General features: G+C 35.5%; 1 protein-coding gene across 1 annotated transcript; it reads right to left on the bottom strand.

The window, feature by feature from the left end:
- Nucleotides 1–487: 487 nt before the first annotated feature.
- LOC115414177 (activator of 90 kDa heat shock protein ATPase homolog 1-like) lies at nucleotides 488–13,770 on the bottom strand. Its single transcript, XM_030127400.1, has 9 exons — nucleotides 13,537–13,770; nucleotides 10,121–10,311; nucleotides 9,713–9,795; nucleotides 9,513–9,630; nucleotides 5,653–5,744; nucleotides 5,404–5,532; nucleotides 4,494–4,595; nucleotides 2,329–2,380; nucleotides 488–1,492 (listed from the first exon to the last, which is right to left on the bottom strand). Exons 1-9 carry the CDS (start codon nucleotides 13,614–13,616, stop codon nucleotides 1,320–1,322), a joined length of 1,020 nt encoding a protein of 339 aa, XP_029983260.1. The 5' UTR covers nucleotides 13,617–13,770; the 3' UTR covers nucleotides 488–1,319.
- Nucleotides 13,771–20,144: the final 6,374 nt, after the last annotated feature.

Genomic DNA, 20,144 nt, shown 5'->3' with positions numbered 1-20,144 from the left:
CGTTCACAGGCTCTGTAGTTACCATGGAAACAACATCATCTTCTACAACATTGATTTCCCAGTAAAACCCATGGAGTTGGATTAATGACAGTGGATGGACACACTTGTTTTATGTTCAGTTAATGATATATTTTTCTGAAAAAATAATTTTTCTTCAGTTTTTTATATAATAATCCTCAACTTTAATCTGTGCTTTAATGAACATCTTTATGATCAGAATATTATATAAAGGAAAATACCTGATTTTTGCTGAAAAAATGCCAAATAAACAAGATAATATTACAATAAATGGTGATAATTCACTTAAGAAATGTTAAAAATGGAGAAAAATCCATTTGGGAACTGACACAAAAGTAGCACTTGGGTCTTTATATTTTAAGTGTAAAGTGGAAAAAAAAAAAAGCGTAATTTAAGTGTAAAAAAAGTACTTTTTTTTTTTGATTGATCAGTCTAACATGAGCTACAAACCGCAAATAAAAACAAATCGAGAGCAGACACGGACTGATTTATTCCAAGAACCTAATCTTTATACATTATGAAAGGATGAAATGAAGAATAAATAAGCATTGGAGTCTGACAGCTTTTTACTGGATGTACATTTTGAAGCCAAATACATGAAGTCTGTGCTGGGCTGCTACGCTGCCTACCTGCATGAGGGTTTTTGCTCAGTTTCTGACACAGAAACGATGTGGTTTTTTTAGTTGGTGCTGAAGGTCCGAGCTGGTCTGATCACCCACAAATCAACATGATGGGCATGAAATCAAGTGTGAACAGAACAGGTGATGTTACTGTGCTGCTTAGCTGTAGCTGAAAGCCCTGAAATCTTTCCTTGTCTGGCAGTTTCAAATGGAACATGCATCTTAGCTCGAAGCGTCTCCACTACAGTTACACAGAAAGAAGAGTAAAATAAGTACAAAAGAAACATGTTCAAAGCAACATATTTTCCTCAAATAAAAGAAAACCGACATTTATTTTTACTCTTGCAATAATTACATATTTATAGAACTGGAGGCCAATTTGCTTTAGTGGTTCGATAGATTCTTCTTTGTTTTATTCAATCCATTTTCCATCCTGGTCCCAAAGGCACCGTCCTTTAACGCTCCTTTGCACAAATGAGCCAAATACTGACAGAAGGGGAGAAAACTCGAGAGTTAAATATGTTCAACAAATTAAAACATTTACACGTACACAGACAGGTGACAGATCGGCCTCACCCCTCGAGTCTCTACAACGGGACATCTTTGTGCCAGAGAGATCAAGGACGGGGGAAAAAGTTAAAAATCCAAAACAGAAGAGAAAACAGTACGAGTACAGCGTCTTCAGAAGAGTCGCGCTCCGTAGCCAAATGTCTGTTTGATAGCTTCGAAGTAGTATCTCTTCCAGCCCTCTTTCGTCCGCTCCTCCTCGCTGTCGGGGACGCCTCGACACTCCACCTTCAGCTCAGTCTCGTTGCTTCGGTCCAAGAAACTCATGGAGATTGTGGCGTAATGTTCTGAGGAGCCAAAAAAAACGGTCTGTGTCAGAAATTTTACATCAGTACTAGGGATGTAACGATATGAAAATTTTATATCACGGTTATCACTATTATCGTAATATTGTTGAAATTGTGCTCAAAATGTTCAAAAAGTACTTATACACACACTGAAATAATTTAACCAAGTTGTATTTTGAAAATAAATAAATAAAATAAATAATTGGCACAATGCACTTGATCTTGGCAGAAACATTGAAGTATCAACCCTTACAGCTCTGAGCCTATTTTGGCCATTTTTCAGTACTTTGGATTTTGCCTTTATATACTATATAAACAAATGTTTACTATACCCATGTTTGGTATCTTTTTTTCAGCAAAACTTCATTTAAATCAACTGTGTATTATTTTTTTCACTTTAACCTACTATATTAAAATAAAAGGCCAGAAAACACAAAAAAATATATAAAATCGGATTTGAAAAATGTATATAATTTATTGCATAAATAACACAAAGATACATAACGAACCTTTTCAGAGACTTTAAAAGTGAATATTGGTTCCAAATATTAGGTAAATAAAATCAAACGTAATAAATTAAAACTATACTCAAATATTTGACATAAAAGCAGATCTTTACATAGGCGTTTTCTCCAGAAAAGTGTGGTAATCAAACACAGTTATCATGATAATTAGAATTTACACGGTAATACTAACCGTTGGCAATTTTACCGTGGTTTATCATTATACTGGTAATCGTTACATCCCTTATCAGTACATCGAAACACTTTAGGATTATAGACAGAAACTGCAGACAAAGAAGTAAAAAGTAAGAGGAAAACTATAACTTTACGTACCACAGGGCCAGTTGTTATACCGCCACTTCATGACTATTTTCTCATCGGGAACCTGGTGGAAAAAAAGGGTTTATCATATTTTACTGTTATTTAATTTACAGCAATTACTCAAATACTGTCCTGCACCTTTACTTAAGGCTTGTATTAAGAGACGAGCCTTTATTTCTACATTTCTTATCATTATCATCATTAGTTTCCTCGGTTTAATACATACAAATAGTCACCATTTAGTACAAAACATGTTTTGATCAAGCATTTGTAACGTTAACAGGGTTTCTGCAGGTATCAGCAAATCTAATTTACAGCCCTTTTTAATGCCACTTTAAACAAATTTAATGCCCATGTCCAACTGCAGATACAGTTTTACATGCAGTTCTATGTCGGTTTATCGTCCACAGGCTTTAACCAGGTTCTGAATAGTTCCTCCTCCAATCACTTCTGATGAAACTTGCATTTTCTCCTTTTTCCCACATTTGCTAATATTCCCTCCGCTCTTTCACCACAGCATGAGCACGCCCACAGCACGTTGCATTAAAAGCATCTGGTGTTGTGACTTCGCGTATCGGCCATAAACAATAGTCAATTAAAGGGTTCCGCCTGTCAATCATCACACTATACTTCCAATCAAAACTATTAAATGTTTCTATAATCAAAATAAATCGTCAATAACAATGCTTTTTTTCCATCAAGTGTACTTAATTTTTTAATGCCTCTGGACATTGAATTTGATGCTTTTTAATGCCATTTAAGGCCTTAATTTTCACAAAATCTATTTAATGACTTAATGCTTTTTAATGACCCACAGAAACCCTGAATACGTCCAAATGGTCACTATTTAGTGTAAAACATGTTTTGATCAAGCATTTGTAATGTTAAAAGAACCACAATGACCATTTCTGCACCCTACCTCAATGACCACAACCCAAGCCCCTTGCTTTTTAATTAAATTTAATTACCTTGTATATAACCCTATACTGCCTGTATATATAATTATGTTGTGTATGTTTCTTTCATCTGTAGTATAGTTGGCTTTTTCTATATTTTCGTGGATTTTTTTAAAATTTTTTTTGGATACTGTCAATACTTTTCAGTACTATTCTATTACTTCCTTAACCTTTTCAAAATAAAAGCCCTCCAGTGTTTCAGTGGATAGAAAACACTCATTGCTTAACAGATTTCCTGAGACACTTGAACAATTCTACAAATGACACTTTTACTGAAAATAAGACACATTTGCAGAGACTGAAATCAGGCACTAACACATCAGATGAGTATCTATAACTAAAAATAACTAAAAAATATTTGGGTAATGTAATATTATAATATTTATAGCTTAATTACCTATGTATTATTATTACTAGTACTTTATTATTACTACTTTACTACTAGTACTTTCCAATGTGCAACTGCCTGTTTTTTATTTTTCACTACTGTTTTTTATAGTTACTGTTTTGCCATTTTCTTGTGGTGTTTCTTATTTATTTATTTACTTTTTATTGACATTCAATATCAGACATTTGCATCCAGTACATCATATGCACATATATATCAGTATGAAAAATTGTGTCCATTTCACAAACAATTTCAAACCAATATCTTTGAAGTTTACAAGACCAGAAACAATGAGTTAAGGTTCCCACATCAGTTTTACACAAAGGGGAAAGGGAGCGGTTGAAGAGATGCCTGCGGTGCAAAATAATATTTTTGTTTTATGTCCAGACACTGAAAAGAAGGGCAGATAACCAAATAAAAGAGAGAGAGAGAGAAAAATATGTACAAGTAGGGAGTGATCTTTTCCACACAATACAATCACTGATTTATGAAAACAAAATCAGGCCCATAGGGTCTGATATAGTAATTGTGGTATTTCTTGTGTGTGTACATTCAGTGTTGTGCTGCTACTGGAACATCAGTTCCCTGAGGGCTCTGCACAAAGAATCAGTTAAATTCTATCTAATCTAATGTAATGTAATCTAATAGTGGATATTGTGTTCAACAGGCAGCGCAGTACATGACAGACATCAGTTTATCTATATACTTTTTACTTGGCCTGTACTTAAAGACCGTCTGTTTGTCTCTTATCAGAAACCTGGTTTATAACACACCACAGGTTTTTATTTGAGCTAATGCGTACACATTTAGACAAAACTTAAATGCGATCTCACCAGTTCTGTGAATTCACCGAAAACGTTTCCATCTAGCAGACGGAATTTGCCGCCTCTCTCCCCGTCGACTGTCGCTGGAGCGTGTGTGAACGCCTGGACCATCTACACAATGACAAATCAACACAAATTAACACGTACTGAACATGCAGAGTCAACGTGTCTCACAAACACTGAACAAAAAGAAGGAAAATAAGGGTTAGATGATGAAAAAGATCCTTAGCGATGATGACACGGACACTTTATAATGTAACTGCATTCTGTTGCTATGTAAATATTAATAGAACCCATAGTCAGGACACTTTACTTACAAAATACTTTACATTACAGCTGTTACTGTCACATGTATATTCTGCACATTTTGACACTGGACTCACTTTTGTGTATGTGTGTGTCTTTGTTTTCTTTTTTTTACTTGACTGTTTTATACTTATATTTGGTTTTATTCTAGATTGTCTTATAATTGATGTGGCAATTGTTATATTGTCTTGATCACCTTTATTACCTCCGCCAAGGTTATGTTTTCATCAGGGTTTGTCTGTTAGCAAGATAACTCAAAAAGGATTTTGATTAAATTTTCTGGAAATGTTGATACTGGCACAAGGAACAAATGATTAAATTTTAGTGATGATCGGGGGGGGGGCTGATCTTCCTTGGCGGAGGTCTGCGCTCTCCAAGTGCTTTTCTAGTTTATTAACATATTTACTCTATTAGCTCCTTGAGCACTTAAAAAATGTTTTGTTTTTTTCTTCTGCGCAAAACAAATAATTGAATGAATTAAAAAAAGAATGAATGTGTGTATTTTACTTAAGCACCTTACAGAACATAAAACCAAATTTCCTTGCACTGTACAATGGTATTTTGTAATTAGACTACAGGTTATTGTATTGTATGTGTTATTAGTTCGTCTCACCTCCTGGTTGAGGAAAACCCTGTAGAGGTCAGCCGGTGAGGTGAGGAACGTTTCCCTCATGCTGAATTTACAGGTTGGGATCTTGACGCCGGTGTTGACTGGAGCGGTGGTGCTCCCCGAGGACGAAATCTATTTCACACAAGAACAAAACCCCAGTGAGAAAAGAGCTGAGCAGCCTGTGAACGTACAGTACGTACAGTAAAACTGATGCAGTGACTGTCTGAATGTGAAGTGACCGTTAGTACTGACCCGAGTTTTATCCTGCTTGGCTTTGGACTGTGATGTGGTCTGTGTTTTGGCCACACCGTTGGCCGTCGGCAGGATCATTCCTTGTGTGAACTCTGCAATAAAAAATTAAAACAAAGCTTAGAACCTATTTTACTGTTATAATTACAACCAGATGCAACAATTGAGACACTTTTGTATAAAACAGATGAGCATGGACACATATGGAAGTTTATTTCAAACATGTCAATTAGAATAAATGTCAAATCATCCTAAACATACAGTCGCGGAAAAAATTGTTAGACCACCCCTTGTTTTCTTCAGTTTCTTGCTCATTTTAATGCCTGGTCCAACTAAAGGTACATCTGTTTGGACAAATATAATGATAACAACAAAAATAGCTCATAGTAGTTTAATTTCAGAGCTGATATCTATCCATTTTCCATGTTTTCTTGATAAAAAACAAAATCACTTCAGTTCTTACATTAATAGCTATGGCATTGTACTGACAAAAACAGTACTTTTAGGCTGTTTAGTCTGTTTTACTCGCATGATACACACAGGAGTTAGTACTTGATTATATAACCATATTTTTTGATGACTTGATGGTCTAATAATTTTTTCTGAAACTGTAGACCTTTCATATCATTTTTAATTTTTGGACCATATTGGTTGTATTATTTATACAAAATCCTCAAATTAAAATGTTTTTCCATCATAATAACAATAATAATAATTAGAAGAAGAAGAAGAAGTAGTTATTTATACAGCGCTTTCCATCAAAGTGCAGTAAAACAAAAAAAATAAGGTGTAAAAACACAGTTCAGTAAAACAACAAACTGTTATTGTAGTGCAAGTCCTTTGTATTTGGCTATTGTTAAAACAGTTTTTACACTCATTAAAACTGAATACAATGTCCTTTTTTGACCAGGGGTGACACTTGCATCTCTGTCAGATGTGATTGGAGTTTGGTTTATATGATTGCAATGTTTTCAAGACACAGTTTATCAGAAGTGACATGGGAAAGGTATAATACAGTACAAATATCAACTAGAAAAGCACTCGGAGAGCGCAGACCTCCACCAAGGCCGATCAGTGCCCCCCCCGATCACTACTAAAATTTAATCATTTGTTTCTTGTGCCAGTATCAACATTTCCTGAAATTTTCATCCAAATCCGTCCATAACTTTTTTGAGTTATCTTGCACACGGACAGACAGACAGACAGACAGACAGACAAACAGATCTGCCTCAGCGGAGGTCTGCGCTCTCCGAGTGCTTTTCTAGTTTATAAAGTGACTCAAATGAACTCAGTCTTAAACTTTAAGATGAAAAATCTAACATATATGAATGCAGTGGTTCTATCTAATGCTAAAACACCAACAGGGACCCTGTGTTTTAGTCCAGTGACCTGCTTTATGTTGTTTTCTTATATGAAAAACTGATGAAACACAACAGAGCTGTTTTTCCTCTTCTTCCACTGCTACCAGTAACTATATTCTATACATGTTATACAGTATCAAGAACCCATAACTTTTCTTTTCTGTCATGCATTTCAGTTCATCCATCTTTGTGAGTTGTTTTGTGTTCTGGTGGATGCATTTTTTTTATTCAGCTGAGAGGAAAAGTACATTAAACATTTTGCTTGGACGTGTCTAAATCCTGTTGTGTATCTTCATTTGTATATGGACTCAATAATGCCTGGACTTCACTGTCGGCTCCGTGTTTCACTCTCTTTTACAGCCAATTTATGTTTACGGGGCTTTTCTTTGTAGTTTTATTATAAGTAAAAGGATATTGGAACATGTTTTCTGATGACACAGTAAACGGACATTGTGCAATCAGTGTGTATTCGTTGCATCATTCTTAGCTCCCTTTGCACTGTGAAAGAACCCTGGAACAGGAGCTAAAAGAAGAGATTAAAAACAATGTTCTAACAAGTAAAATAGTTGGCAGTTACTGTAGTGTGAACACAAACAAAAAGTGAGATTTTCTCTGAAGAACTATGAAATGGTTCCTGTTGTGCAAAAGTGCAATTTTTTAAAACAACAAATACAAAGTGTTTTGACAATAGTTCCTGCTATTACTGTGATTTAATTACGTTTCTGACTATACTGTCATTTTTGTCCATGTTTATAACCAGGGTACTAGCTCTTAATCCCAATAAAAATTCCAAACTTTCTCAAACCTGCTATTTTTTTTACCTAAGACCTTGACTTTATGTACTTCTATACTTGTGTTCCTACTTTTTTGGTTGAGATTGTACCTGTTGTGTGTTGTAGAAAAGTCCATTTTAATAAATGTATGAATGAATGAACATATAATCACAGTAAATTCTGTTTTACTTACAGACACGTTTTCAAAACATGAAAATCACAGAAGTGCATAAATATCACACAAAGAAGTCTCACTAAAATCATTTCAATACTGACCGGTTAGTGAAATCATATCCAGCTTTTTATTTGTTTTATAAGTGTTATAAGTTATACTTCCTCCCACTCCTTTTTGATTATGCAAATTAAGTCATATTTTGTGTTCATGTATATATGTAAGTGGACGCTAAACTGGTCCATTGTGGTGTAGAGCGAGCTAAGCCGAAAGGTGAAGCATTCAATTTACCAGTCGATCTACGTTCCGACCCTCACCTACAGTCATACAAGCGGCTGAAATTAGTTTCCTCCACAGGGTGGGCGGGCTCAGCCTTAGAGATAGGGGGAGGAGCTCGGACATCCGGGAGGGACTCAGAGTAGAGCCTCTGCTCCTCCACGTCCAGAGGAGCCAATTGAGGTGGTTCGGGCATCTAGTGAGGATGCCTCCCGGACGCCTCCCTGGGGAGGTGTTTAGGGCATGTCCGTCTGGGAGACCTCGGGGCCGACCCAGGACACAATGGAGGAATTATGGGCCGAATCTACGGAGATCCCATTTTGTGTGTAGTAATTTGCTTGTGCAATCTAGAATTTTGCGTGCGGGGTGTGACTAAGGTTTGCGGGTGATTTACAAAGATCGCTTGCGCAAATTACAACAGGTGCAAAATCTTGGAGACCACCCTATTTAAATGAGGGTTTTGTGTGCACCACTGGGGACAATACGCTGTAGAAACTGCTCTGGGATACAGCAGCACTAATGGGATCAGTGCGCTGAATGATCCAGACACAGTGAAATGTGATGTTGGAGGAGTTTTGTCATAAAAGGTATTGCATGACTCATTCATTCATTTATTTTTCATTTTAAAGGCATGTGTGTGTGCGTGTGTGTATGTGTGCATGCGTGCGTGCATGGGGGGTGGGTGGGTTGTTGGATTGAATGACTGTCACACACACATAATTTTGTCACACTGTAGCCGAATGTCGGTGCGTATTTTTAATCACAATCATCAGGAGTGGAGAAGAGTCCCGTAAAGTGTGTGTGTGTATGGGGGGGGCGTTTATGTCTCAATTATTTTTTCTTCTTCTTGAAATTGTACATATTTTAATACACACAAACTTTTAATAGATCTGGCAATATATTTCTTGGCTGGCCTGGGAACGCCTCAGGAGTTTTTATGTTTTCTTACAATCTGCTTTATTTCTAAGGACTAAAGTAGGATTATTTTGTTTTGTTGCATATTTTAAATAAACTGAAACTAACTAATATGCTTCCTCATGTATTTCTTATCTTAGAAGATTATGTGCCTTTGAGCATACTCTAAAATTCTACTATGAGAGAAACTTTCTTCCAGACTTTATAAAGACTTACACAAAATTCCTGACTTTTAAAGACTTTTAAAACCTGCACAACCACCCTGTTTAACTAGATGCACTAAAAAGACAGACCTGACACCTGGTTTGTAATAATGTGTGATGGACTGGTACCTTTCAGGTGACAAAAGGCCTTGGTTTTACTGACCTGTTTTTAAGGATCCGACGTAGTTTCCGAGCGCCTCGCGAATTTTCTCGGCTCCTTCTGTTTTCATCAGGTTGGTCAGCGGTGTGTCAGGTTCATCTTTGTTCAATGATACAGAAATCTGAACAGAAACCACAGGACAGATGTCAGAACGCTGTGCCTACGTCACTCAGTCGCCTCATTGTTTCAACAGCGACACTTACATCCAGATCTTCCATGTCGTTCTCATCAGACAGGTTCGGTACTTCAATGGTTCCTTTATATTTGACTCCTGCATTTGATTTTCCTGAAAAACAAAGATAATACAGGTGTGAGCTGAAGACCAAAGCCTCTTTATTTCTGCTGTTTTCTTTACTGGTGACAGATAAATGTGTGAAAATCTATTTTTAGCAGCTTCTCTGCTCTACTGCCCATTTATGCATTTACAGTTGTGCTCAATTCTATTTTAACAAGCAGTTTGTCTCTTTAAGCAATAAAGCGCATATTAATTTCCTGTTTGCTTCCTCTGATTTCCAACAGGACAAAGTTACCCAAATGGCAAACACATGAGCAATTTCACACATTTTTTTTTAGCTTATGATAAAAACAAACAGGTTTCAGTCTCTACTCACCGGTCCAAGTTGCTTTAAGGTTCCACTCATAAAAGAAAATAAGTTTCCCCTTGCGGTTGTTGATCGAGGCCTCTCCTTCCAACTTGCTGACCTCTGTCACCTCACACTTCCCCTCCTCATTTTCCACACTCAGTCCAACAAGCAGAGATTTTAATTTGTCCGACGACCAGTTTGTTGCGTCTCGTTCAGTCCTGAAAAGACCCACAGAGAATGCAGTGTTGAGACAAAACAATGGCCACGTCCTTTTCTTTTGTGAGAAATGTAGGTCCTGATCTATTTTGCCAAAGACAAACAACACTAAACACTATATAGTTAACTAATACTAACAGCATTACTACACAGTGACAACAGAATAAGACGTGTCACGACTCTTTAACAAGATTCAAGTCTCTGCAAGTTTGATTTTAGACTCTGAATAAATAAAAAGACCTCCTGTCTGAAAGAGACAATGAGTATAGCACATTTTGGAAAGTTGCATAATTATCTACAATTGTGACAACAGGGACATTGTTGTTGAAGTACCAATATAATATAAATATTATCCATATATCAAATGACAGCAACAGTGATTTCCTAACAGGTACAACTAAGATTAAACATGAGCCAGACAGTGTTTAATGGTATTTTAATGCCTTGGGCTTCAACTGAGATTATTTTAGCTGAAGACCTAATTCCACCTTATAACCAAATAATTTTAATAACACAACAATGTTTGCGCAGTTATTTATGTATATTTCTTTAATTATCATGATGATAATATATTGTCTAGTACATATTATACAAATTGCTGTTGTTAATTGCATTTTAATATGTATATTTGATAGACATATTCAGAGCTATATGTATGTGTATATACACACACACACACGTTTATTTGTTTTTTTCTCTCTCTTTTTGCTGTACTGACAATTTCTCTCCGGCTACTATACTTGAATGGAGCAATTGTAACACACAAAAATTTCCCCCTGGGATTAATAAAGTATTCTGATTATTATTTAATTAATTCAAGGACTCTTTTCAGGGACAAATATTTTCCTACATAAATCCTATAAACATTGGAAAGGCTCTGGTAGTGGCATATTAATCATCCAAAATCTAAACATGATTAACTCAAAGTATTAACCAATAATTAACTTCATAACCAAATATTATTATTAAGACTTTGGCCCATCAGTCACTGCAGCTCGGCTCATATCATAGGTTTCAATAAGGGTCCATACTTGTAACTCTACGTTTGTTCTGTATTAAACCCCAGACTTGTTCCTTTTGTCATATTTGTTATACAATATGTCTGGTTTGTTCTCTGCGGTCTAACTGAACCACGACAACGCAACCGTCCATCCGTCTTTTCTCAGATTACTACCAGAGTGACAGGCATCAGAGATCCAGTGATGGCCGCCTGATCAAACTTTATTTTCCATAAAAAATAATGCAGTCTTGATAAAACACATTCCATTTCTCAATGATGCTCTTGTTTTGTCTTGTCTAATAAATCCACCACACCCCTTTCCCTTACAGCGATGATCACACCAACTCCCCTCCGGTCTGAGTGCACATGGTTCAGCTAAAACCAAAATGAGGACAGACATCCTCTGGTCAATAAGAAAAATCAAACTAATTCGGAAGTAGGTTTAAAGGAATCTGATGAAGACGAATGACGACTACTGTGAAGATATTTCTGCACCGCAACGCTTAACAACCAATTTATTTAATCATCTGAAATTCAATCACAAGGCTGATTATGATTGGATAATAAAGTTAAGAGACAGGAAACATTTAAGCTCCCTCCCCTTCCTTCACTACAGCAGTTACTGTATAATGATTTAGTTGTGGAAATTCTCTTCAGCATTATTCTAATTGATTTTTTTTTTGTTTTTTTTTAATTATTACTTGTGTAGATGTTTAAGTATTTATTTTGATAGTTTCCTGGGGGTTCAGGTGCTGAAGATGCGGGTCGGAACTCCAGGTTTTGGTTGTCTTTATCCAATGCTATTGACAAATTAATAATTAGTGAAAATGATAAGCATAGTTGACATCTTTAAAGACTCAAATAATTTTATTTGGGGTGATGGGTGGGAGGGGATTTATGTTTTACTTCACAGAGAGGCAGAGCTACTGTTTATGGTAATGTTTCTGCCAGAGTGTGGCACATGAAAAAGCGACAAATGTGTTTTATAAAATTGAATGTTTTAGTATTATTATTTATTTTGGTTTGACGGAGCGCACCTATTAATGCTAACGTTATGACTAACTGATCTAAAAGTAATTATCCCAAGCTTTATCACATCGGATTAAAACTTGACTTTCACACAATATTTGAAAATGTACTCCCATTAAAATATCTACGTAAAAACAAACAGGTTGTAGATTTGGACATTAGCAATAGAAACATGAAAAATATGCTTGTAAGTGCAATGTCCTCAAGTAATCAGTGTATTTTTGAGCAAAAAAAATTATAATTATAAAATTGTTAAATGCTAGTAAAGGGATCTGATCTGTGTAGTAGTCAGTATATTTTTTGTCCCCTTTTCATATGGCTTACATGCAGTGACACCAATGTTGCTCGTTTGTAATTTTTACAGCTGTATTTCAAGTGAATTACACAAATCCAAGTACATCTAATAACGCAAAGAGAGTCTATTTCCATTAAATAACTGTGCTAAATAATTGGGGTCTTAACATTAGACTAAAACTATCCTGATTACAACTTTTGTCTTATTTTAACAGCCTAATAGGAGATATTGTTGCTGTCTGCGCTCTTTGCACACAGTTGGTTACTATCAATCGATCAATACAACTATACTAAGAACATATTCAAATACCAGAGAATGTGGTCAAAAAGGAAGCAATGAGAAGTGGATTATACAGAAGATTTCCTCTAGACTCTTGGCTGATATTGCTCAAATTTGATAATTAAAGTCAGATAACCGTAAGGATTAAAACGCTTCCATGGAAAAAACTAGAAACAAGGGAGAGTACAAAATACTCACTAACTTTAAAATATGGCACTTTTCTTTAAACGTAACCATCTAACGTGTTGTGGGACGGTGTAACAACGTGATCAGCAGCATGTTATGTTATTACACCGAAACACGTGTGTTGTAATAGACTTGACAACCAGCACCTACGGCTAAGAACTATAATACATCTAAAGCTACAGTTGCTAGCTACAGCCGGAGCTAACTTCAAACGACCATAAGGTTAGCACCGTTAATACCACCAATACCTTAATTTAATTCCACTAATCGTCACTGGTTCGCGTTATGGCCTGTCTAGCTACAAAAAAATAACGCGAACTAAACTGTATACGGGACAAATGAGACAAATTCGTATTAATTTTGCATAAATAAAGTGCTCAGTGTGGTGTTAGCATTAGCCGCAGAGCTAGCAGTCAGTGTCCTTTCATCATTTCTCACCAGTGCCAGTTGTTGACATTAGTCGCATCGGCTCTCTCTTCAACGATCCAGCGAGGGTCTCCTTCTCCCCATTTAGCCATCCTGGAAATCTGGATAAAATGTACAGACTCGGTAAGAGTTACTGTGAGCGGGGAGCGCGTTAGTTTACCGGTGAATGTCCGGTGCACGTTGTTTCTAGAAGCCTCTGGCAGCCGCTGTCTCTAACGGTGTCTCTGCATTTGTTCTCCGAGCACAGAAAATGCTGGAAACGGAACTTTGTGGAAGGAAAAAAAACCGTCCCCTTAGCCGGAAGTGTTTTCGTTAACAAAGGTTCCGCCTCACGAGCGATCACTCCTTCAACGTTTTTATCACATCTTTTCAACACGAAACGGTATAAAAGCGAGCAGATCATAATGTTAGTAATAATATTAACCCTTTCATGCATGAATTGTGAGAACCTTAATCAAGATTTATTTTCTTGAGTGTTTTTGTTCCTCGTTAGGCCTGAAAAAAACAATGCGAATGAAATTTTTTGTTATGAATCTATTTTTCATGGAGTTCCAAAAATGTCCATGCAGTTTCACACCATGCATTTGATTTTTGAAGCAAAAAAAACACGTATTTACTGATACATCACTTGAAAACTATGAAATTAAAAAAAAAAAAAATACTGCTTCTAATCTGTTTTCTCACATTTTAACATACTCCAATACTACTCGTTACTCTCTTCATGGAGATAATATGCAAAAAACAAACAAAAAAACTATGTTTAGTAAACAAAACAAAACACTGTTTAATAATAATAACAAGCAAGTGATTTACACTCAAACATGTTACTGCAGATCAGGTTTATCAAGAACAGCAAAGTTACAGTAATGGTGTGAATTGGAGTGTACGGGGTGATGCATAAGTATCCGCTGTGTTGGCTGATATGGAACTAAAACAACAAATCCCATGAATATACAAGAGAACAGCTGTAAAATAGCTGTCCACTGTAGTGACCCCTATCCATGAAAGGGTTAAAGCAAAATTATTTGGGAAATATTATTTGTAATGTAGACAGGATGCAAATGAATACATGCAAGCAGTGTGAAAGAATTATTACCATTCTGTGAAAATACTTTACTTCAAAAACATAACAGAAATCAACCATTTGTCATGTAGTCAGTTAAAAAAAATGAAACCCAATAAAATTAAATGCAAGGCCTTGAACTCTTAATGCGGTTTATATCATAGCATTTACCTTCTTTCTTATTAAATACAATGTATTCCTACACTTAATATCAAATCCAACCTCATATTTTTAACCTTAAATGTAAATAATTCATTGAAAATTACCATTATTAGTGATGGCAGCCATATTCAGCATCTTTAATGGAGCAAAAGTACTAGTTTGTACGATACTACAAGTATGAATATAAGTATATCAGTATTATGTACTGAAGTTATGACAGATAAAGGTAGTCATTATGCAGTAAAACCATTATAAATACAGCAATATAAAGTCCAGTAAAAACTGAAAATCGTAATTAGGTCATCACACAAACTTTAAATGTACTTAGTCTTAATGCTGTTTATATTCTAGTTTTTGCTGCTGTTCTACTAATAATATATCTTATACATGTATTTATTGTGAAAACATTATTAAGGTTGAAAAATGTAATAACAGATGGTGTTTGTGTCTTTAATTGGGTAAAATTCATTCATTCATTCATTCATTCATTTGTTTTGAGCAGAAGAAAAAATTAAACATTTTTTGTGTACAAGGAACTAATATCCGAGCAAATACATTAATAAATAAAGATGATCAAGAGAAAACAGCAATTGCCATGTACACCAGTAATAACACAATAAATTTAATATGTTCTGCTGAAAAAGGAGTGGGAAGAAGAAAACTTACTAAATCCCACCCCTATCTCACATTTATACAACATAAAACATTACTTTTGCTTCCTTAATGATATAATAACATCTTTTTAGAGTCCTAATGATGTAAATAGCCGATAGAAAACAGATTAGGAAAACTGAAGTATATTACACTTAATAACTATCTAAATGATAGTCTGCATAAGTTATTATACAATATATTTCAACAATAATCACATACCAACACTGGTAACGGAAGTGGAACATACCAACACGGTAAACAACGATAAGCACAAACCAACAAAAGTAAGAAAGAGTCATGGATGGAATGGCCCAGTGATTAATTGTCAAAAAATTGTCTTAAGGGGAAAACAAAACAAAAAAACAACAACCTGTAAATCTGAATTTGTTTAATCTTTTCTTCCAGTTTAGCTGAACTTTAACCCTGGAATACTGTGTAATACTCAAATTAAACTAATTACCATGTACAAAAACAAAATCTGCACAGTGGAGAGAATAACCATTGTCAACACTGATAATTACTCATAATTACACTGTTGTGGTAAAACAGGCATTTGTAGTCATGACATTACAGAGGAAAACAATACTGAACAGACTCTCACAGTGGCTGATGAAGATAGAGGCAAAGCTACAGTTGTGTCATGTAAAAGTCTCCATGTGTAGAGTTATCAGGTCAGGTCACAGCCACTCGTTCATATCAATGGAACTCGGAGAATGTGGGGGGAGGGGCCACACACAAAAAGTAAACCAATTTTATAAAAGCAACGCATCAAGTTGGATCTGACTCAACTTTTGCTAGGGCTCAGTGTGATATTTTGGCTAAATGCCTCTGTCTAATCAAACACATGCAGATTAATTTTTTAGGTGGATTATTTTGTATCACAAACAGCACATTTCTACTATTCAGGTCATGACCAAATGTGAAATACTAGTAGGGTAGCATGGCCGACCACAGTGGGTTTGTTGAGTTATTTTTCACACAGTTTCACTTTTACAGAAAAATGAAAGGATGGATTGCAATAGCAAGGTGTAGCTTCAGTCTGTGAACTGTCCTGGAGGGATGACCACCATTCTAGCAAAAAAAAAAAAAAAAAACCCTCCCTCATTCGTTGTATTGATGATGGTTGTGGAGAACACTGCCTAACATGTTGTCCACATACTAGTCCATTTGGGCACATGAGCAAGGACCACAGCACCAAAATGAAGCAATGGTGTTAAGTATTTTAAAGTTGTAATACCACTGACGGCCACTAGATGCAACTCAAATAGACTTAGTACTGCAAAAATCAAAATCCTACCAAGTGTATTTTTCTCATTTCTAGTCAAAATATCTCAACACACTTAAAATTAGGAATAATCTTACCAAGATAATTTTCACTTGTTCCATTGGCAGATTTTTTGGGTCGAATTAAGCAAAAAAATCTTGAATTAAGCAAAAAAAAAAAAAATCTGCTAATGGAACAAGTGAAAATTATCTTGGTAAGATTTCTTGAAATAAGATTTTCAAGATCTATTGTGGAAAAGTAAGTTCTTATATCTCACTGAAAATTTACTCTTTAGGTGATTATGTTTTATTTTAAGTGTGATGCGATACTTTGATTAGAAATGAGAAAAATACACTAGGTAAGATTTAGATTTTTTCCAGTGAGAGCAGTGGTTCTCAACCGGGGGGTGCACCCCCCTGGGGGAGGGGAAAAAAAATCACAAAAATTCACCCACTCACTTGCTATTAGTACAACGAAGATGCAGCAGATTCCCCCCATGCCCTATGTAAACCCAACCCCCCCGGTTTACAGATTAAGGTAAATCGTGTAACAGAGGACTATCCGCCACCCTGGGGGCGGGGCAGCAGGTGGGAAATGAGGTGAGGGGGGCTTTATCTACAGAGTTCTGTAACCCACAACGTCCTCCAAGTACAGGTTCGTCACGTTACTTTTAGAATAATGCACACACACCCCCAGTCCCAAATTTTTTCAGGGATGGGGGGGCGGCAGGAGGTTCATGATGCCATTAGTGGGCCTTTGTTTAAATAAGGCTGAGAAACACTGACTTAGAGGAAAGTTCTCCCTAAATACTAAGGCAGAAACTTTTTTTTTTCGGAAATCATTCTGGTCTCATGTGTTTTATTTGGACCTAATCATACTGTGAGTGATCGAGTCCATCTTAATTACTTTGTTAATTAGATTTCAGGTAGAATAGAAGGATTAATGTCAGTTATGCACTGACTGACAAATCTGTGTGACAGCTTTTACTAAATAGGACACATTCATTTCCTGACCAAACTGCTTGAATGTGGTTGTGATTAATTAAATGTACAATGTACTTTAAAAAAAATGTGCCTGTTTTTTTTAAATTTATTGTTATCACAGATCTTTTAACCTGTTTTTTTTTTTTTTTTTTTATGGCGTGTGCTGCTGACGTCTTGGCCAGGTCACAATAGTAAAAGAGATTTTGATCTCAGTGGGACTTTGTCTGGTTAAATAAAGGATAAATAAATAAATAAAATTAGTGTAGTGGCTATTTGTCATCAAAATTAAATCAACTTAAAAGTGACTGAACTTAAGACTTTAACATAACTCAAATAACCACTAGATGCATCATGGGTTTGTGGTTTACGTAGTCAAAAACACAATGTCCATTCTATAGATGTATTCCAAGTGGTTTATTTTCAGGCTTTTAGCAGGCAAACAACAACCAAGGCCTTTTTGCTGTCTCTCCTGCTCATCCTGGCTAACTGTGGTGCATGATGGTCAAACTTGGTGCTGCCAGTTTACACCCAGATGCTCACGGTCTAAACCAATAAAAAAACAAAAAAACAAAACAAAAATGTGCTAAAAACTAAAGAATGAAAATAATAACCATAAAAATCCAAAAAATATATTCTAAATATTAAACAAACACATCAAAAATAAACAATTACCAAAAACATAATTAAATTACTAAACAAAAAAGTAAATTAACTTTGACCAAAAAACTAAATAGACATAATAGCTCCTACAATTAGTAAGTTGTACTAGAAAGACCATAAAATGAGTTTGTTACGCAGTGCTTGATGAAGCTCATCATTTTACGGATTATTAAATTAGCATTAGCATTAGCTCACCGCTGACCCCAAAAAACCAACATGATAACAGCCAAGACACAAACTACTGCCTTCAAAACATCAGTTCATAACCCAATGGGTGACGTCACAGTTCCTCCGTCTGCTCATTGTATACAGTCTATGACCACATCTTATAATTCACTTAGACTGAGCCTCCATGTCCTCTCAATAGTTCCATTGTCATCCTGGAGGTGAACACACCCATCAGCCTTTTCCTTTAATTTGTCAGCTGTCTATATATTCCCTTAAACACAACCCTCTTTTAACATGAGGTAAATACATAGAGATGTAAGAGGCAGGAATCAGGGTGAAAATCCCAGAATGGAAAAACACACACACCTCTGCAGTTACGTCTGTGCGGATCAAATGACCTGACGCTTTTTTATGCTGTTTTAGAAAAGTGGAGCCAAAATATCACAGTAATGGGAGCTGCCATGTTGTTTCTGTCGAGCCAGAGTAGAACAGTAGAATTGAGTTGGTAATTGAATCTGTCAGTCATATATTTAAACTCCTTGATTGTCTAAAAATACTTGTTACTAGCTAAAGCCAATGTTAACAGGTAGTTTTTCAACAGCCTTTAGTCGGGAAGTAAAGTTTTGATTCTTTTCAATTATTGTATTCGGAAAGGAAATTATGGAACTATATTGTTTATTCCAGTGTATATTGTTTATTTGTTGTTGTTGGTAATTTAGTTTTCTTACTGCTGCATATTGTTATTATAATTATTTCTCTTTTTTAGCTAGATGTTTTATATTGATTTATAATATGACATAATTATAGACATAATGAAATTATTTTTTATTATTAAGACTTCATTCGTTATTTCTATGAATACTTTTTGATGTGCAATTGCCTGTTTTTCACTACTATTTTTATAGCTATTCTTATTACTGTTTTCTTTTTGCTATGTAATGTTTCTTATATGTGTACATTCGTTGTTTTGCTGCCTCTAGAAACTTAATTTCCTGGGGTTTCTGCCCAAAGAATCAATATTTTACCTAATCTAATCTAATCTAATCTAATCTAATCTAATCTGATCTAATCTAATCTACAGGGTGGGGAAGCAAAATTTACAATATTTTGAGGCAGGGATTGAAAGACAGTGTATGACCAATTAGTTTATTGAAAGTCATGAGAATTTAAATCTTCAAATCATATTTTACTGCATTTCTAACGGTCTTGTTGTCTACCTCACGTTCAATTGCCATTTTTCTCATGGATTTGGTTGGATCCTTTAGGATTTTGGATTTGAGAGCTTTAATAAAAGCTTCGGAACGTTTTTTGTTGCTTCCTCCACTTCCAGACTTTCTCGTAATAGTTTTGCTCATAGTCATTCTCTTCTTTACATTATAAACAGTCTTTATGGACACTCCAACTATTTTTGAAATCTCCTTTGGTGTGACGAGTGCATTCAGCAAATCACACACTCTTTGACGTTTGCTTTCCTGATTACTCATATGGGCAAAAGTTTCTGAAAAGGTATGGATAACAGTGTTAGGTATGATTATGACATCAATATATGTTTGGTTTCAAAACAATTGACGTAGTGCCTGCTGAGAAAAAACAACTAAATGTTCATTGTAAATTTTGCTTCCCCACCCTGTAATCTAATGTAATGTAATCTGATCTAATCTAATCT

Source organism: Sphaeramia orbicularis, chromosome 22 (genome assembly GCF_902148855.1).
Source record: "Sphaeramia orbicularis chromosome 22, fSphaOr1.1, whole genome shotgun sequence".
In the NCBI taxonomy this organism is placed as follows: domain Eukaryota; kingdom Metazoa; phylum Chordata; class Actinopteri; order Kurtiformes; family Apogonidae; genus Sphaeramia; species Sphaeramia orbicularis.
This window is presented reverse-complemented; position numbering and strand designations above follow the sequence as displayed.